General features: G+C 45.1%; 1 protein-coding gene across 1 annotated transcript in view; it reads right to left on the bottom strand.

Annotated features, from left to right (window-relative positions):
• Nucleotides 1-231: 231 nt before the first annotated feature.
• SERINC4 (serine incorporator 4) overlaps nt 232-4,229 on the bottom strand; it is a 133,132-nt gene continuing 129,134 nt past the window's right edge. Inside the window, exon 13 of the mRNA XM_082254919.1 lies at nt 232-683. Coding sequence (XP_082111045.1) covers nt 470-683 — 214 coding nt within the window. The 3' untranslated portion in view covers nt 232-469. The remainder of the gene's footprint in view (nt 684-4,229) is intronic.

Below are 4,229 nucleotides of genomic sequence, written 5' to 3'. Positions count from 1 at the left end.
AGCAAATGAAAGCAGATGTGAAGCAGCCAACCAATGTCAGTTGTCATTTTAGGCCGATCAGAAGATGAAAGCTATATCCATTTGGTTACTGTGGGCAACACCACAGTATTCTCATACATTATGTTGCCAAGGATCTGATAATGTTTGTTCCCTTAACGTACAATGAAAAAAGTATTTAAAAAAGAAATTGGAAGGTTCCTATAGAGTTGAACATTTATGACTGCGTTGACTCATTAAAGTGAGACAAGGTATGACTGCTAAGAAATAATGCATTGACTCCAGGGTTATAGCGTATATCCCTTCTCATCATCAAATGTAGATTGTTTTTTTTTTCAGTGCTTATCGTTTCATCCAGTTACAGCAAGCACTTTACAGTGGATTCCTTCCATAGCACATTGGATGTGTACCGATCTCATCAAACCATTGTTCAGTCTGAATGTCATTGCATCAATAAGTATAATGGGAGTTACTACTTAGAAACTGTGACTCTGCGGAATTGTCTCCGTCCCAGCATATGCTGCGGAGGTCCATTCTTCTGGTTTTGTCCATGTCCAGGAAGGCACGTTGGTGCCAAAAGTATCCACAAATAAAGAATGACACATGTCCAACAAGAGGCCACCTTGATCCAAAACGTGGGCCAGCTGCCATGGGTAAAGATGGACTCAAGAGATGAATCTTCATAGCTACAAAGGAAAAGGAGCAGCATGAGAACACACTGATCTTCAAACATTAGTCACGCTGATAATTAAACATTACTCATATATAAGGTGTGAATTGTTTGAATAGATTACTATGGTGTGTGACCTTATGAATACACAGTGAACACCTCGCTGTATTCTCGGGGGTAAACATTTCTCTGCTTTAAAAAGCACACCTATTGTGTTGGGGAAAACAATATACTGCAAAGGAGTAAAAATCATTTTTTGTACAATTCTCCTATAAGGGGGGCATGGCATGGGGTGTGTCCTATGTCTACATACTTTTACCAATAGGTGTCCCTCATTCCCATCTCATAAAATGGATTTATGCATTGGTCCAGCTTGGCACAATGTAAGTATGTACACCAATCAGTTATAACATTATGACCACCCACAACAACCTACTGAGGCATGGACTCCACTACACCTCTGAAGGTATGCTGTGGTATCTGGCACCACGCTGTCAATCGTACATCCTTAATGTCCTGTAAGCAGTGGCGGAGCTAGAGGGCTAGCTGGGGTGGCAATTGACACCCCAGAAGACATCCTTGCCACCCCTGTTGCCACCCCGCTCGCTTATGCTCATAACATTAGCTGAACGAGCTGTGCAGCAAGTTCTCTGTGACTGTGTGCAGGGGCGGACTGACCATTCGTGCGGTGCCGCGTCAGAGGGGGGGCCCCATAAGAGGCTCAGCAGTCTGTCCCTGGAGGTGCCCACACAGCTCGCACTGTAGAATGGAGGACATCTGTGCTCCAATAATGCAGTGAAGAATGGATCCTTGCCGGCAGTGGATGCGGCTATAGGAGAGGAGTCAGGTGCTGGCCGGGATCATGGTGCTTTAATGGAGCTGTGGGGATGATAATAGTGACAGGCGCTCCGGCCACCTCTCCTCCCTGAAGAATTCAGCTGAGGGGCGGGGCCACACATCCATGCCGTGGGGGACAGCCAGGAGATCGTCGGGGGATGCTGCAGACTGAGACAGAGTGCAGAGAGTGGAAGAGGACAAGAGGTCTCGGAGGAGCCAGCCACCCACCCATCCCCCAACCACCCTGACCTGTGTGCAGAGCCAGAGCAGCAGCAGGTCAGACAGTGTAAAACTTTTTTTGTCACTGGCAGGAATTGGGGTGTTCGAAGTTGACTGAAAACAGAGATGCAAATGCATGTCTAATGCTTCCAGGACTTCAACTTTTTTTTTTTTTTTACAGACACTTAGATTTACACTGGTGCGATGGAAGAAATTGCATGTGATTCGCACCACACTGCTGTGCAAATCACATGCAATGTCTTTGCAATGCGAATTCAGCCATACAGATTGTACAGATTGCATGGCTGAATTTGCATTGCATTTGGACCAAAGTCATGCAAGACCCTTTTTTGGTCTGCCCCAGAATCAGATCGCGTGGGTGTTCACACCTATGCGATCCCATTCCTGCCTGAACTGACAGTTTGCACTGCAATATGTGAATTAATCTGGGGGTATCGTTACCTTTGTATTGACACCCGCAGTGATTCGCATATGGCAGTGTGAACTGTCTGCGAGTCGGGTGCAATGCGGGAATCCGCAGTGGATTTGCAGGGTTACCGCATCGCACCAATGTGCAATGTGAACCGACACTTGGAAAGGAAACCATAACTCCTGAAAATCCACTGCGGGTTCCCACATTGCACCCGACTCGTAAGCAGTTCACACTGCCATATGCGAATCACTGGGAGTGTTCAATACAAAAGGTAATGATACCCCCAGATTAGTTTACATATCGCAGTGTGAACTGTCAATTCTGACAGGAATCGGATCGCATTAGGTGTGAACACCCATGCAATCTGATGTTGGTTCAGACCAAAAAAAGGGTCCTGCATGACTTTGGTCCAAATGCGATGCAAATTCAGCCATACAATCTGTATGGCTGAATTCGCATCGCAAAGACATTGCATGTGATTTGCATAGCAGTTCCCCCCCGAATCACATGCAATGTCTTCCATCGCACCAGTGTGAACCAGCACTAAATGTTTCATTAGCATGTACATAGCTGAGGTAATAAAGTCATTTTGTACAAAGTGCACTTACCCCCCTACAAAAACATAATCAGTTAGTCTCGGTCCACATAGATGCGATGCGGGAACCCTGCAAATCCACTGCGGGTTCCCACATCACATTCAACTCTAAGATAGTTCACACTGCCATATGCGAAACACTGGGGCTGTCAATACAAAGTTAATGACCCCCCCCCCCCCCCCAGATCAGTTGGCATATCGCAGTGCGAACTGTCAGTTTGGACATGAATCGGATCGCATAGGTGTGAACACCCATGAGATCTGATTCTGCTGCGGACCCAAAAAAGGTTCCTGTGTGAGTTGTGTCCGAATGCGATGCGAATTCACTACATTGATGGGTTGGGATGCTGGTTACTACATCGTCAATTGATGGGGGGGGGGGGCATGCTGGTCCCTACATTGATGGGGGGCAATATTGTGCAGCCCTACTCATAGGCGTGTGCCGGGTGTGCCTAGGCACACCTTAATCACCCTCGTGCAGTGCTTCTGCCATGGCTGCCACCGCTGTGTCTGCTGCTTTCTGCTGCTTTCTGCCCCTGGCTGCTCAGCTCCCTAACCCAATCCTGTCGGTGCGGAGACTGAGAGGGACTGTCTGGGGGAGGACCCTGGCCTGCTGTAAGGGGGGGGGGTCTATATAGAGGACCTCACCTCACCCTGGCCTGCTGTAAAGGGGATATATGCCATAGATCCCCCTTTAGAGCAGAGCCCTGTGATCGGTGTGCGGCCTTAAAAGAATAATGTTTACTTTGATAATTGTTTATTTAATTAAAAATGTTTTAATAACGCTTAGAATGTTTGTTTAAATTTATTTATAAAAGTGTGTGTATATGTGTGTGTGTATGTATGTATGTATGTGTATATATATATATATATATATATACACACACACACATATACATATATACATATACACACACATATACACACACGCATGTATATTGACCCCCCAAAATAATACCTTGCCACCCCTTTGCCACCCCTGTTTTAAAAGTCTAGCTCCGCCACTGCCTGTAAGTTGCAAGGTGGGGTCTATTATGTTGGAGAAAACAATTTATTGCAAAGGAGAAAAGCAGGGAATATACAGTAGACATTGTCCTTGTTTTTCTCTTTGCTTTAGAATACTTTGGAAGAGTAACATGAAAGGGGTTCTAGAGCCTTAAAGTGATTGTAATGTCTTGTTTTTTTTTTTTTTCTTAACCACTTAACCCACGGAAGATTTTACCCCCTTCCTGACCAGGGCCTATTTTGCGATTCGACACTGCGTGACTTTAACAGACAATTGCGCGGTCGTGCGCCACTGTACCCAAATAAAATTGACGTCCTTTTTTTCCCACAAACAGAGCTTTCTTTTGGTGGTATTTGATCACCTGTGCGATTTTTTGATCATGCGCTATAAACAAAAAAAGAGCAACAATTTTGCAAAAAGAATAATATTTTTCACATTTTTTTATATGAACAAAAAAATGTAAAAATCAAAA

Source organism: Pelophylax lessonae, assembly GCF_965119305.1.
Source record: "Pelophylax lessonae genome assembly, chromosome: 4".
Lineage (NCBI taxonomy): Eukaryota > Metazoa > Chordata > Amphibia > Anura > Ranidae > Pelophylax > Pelophylax lessonae.
This window is presented reverse-complemented; position numbering and strand designations above follow the sequence as displayed.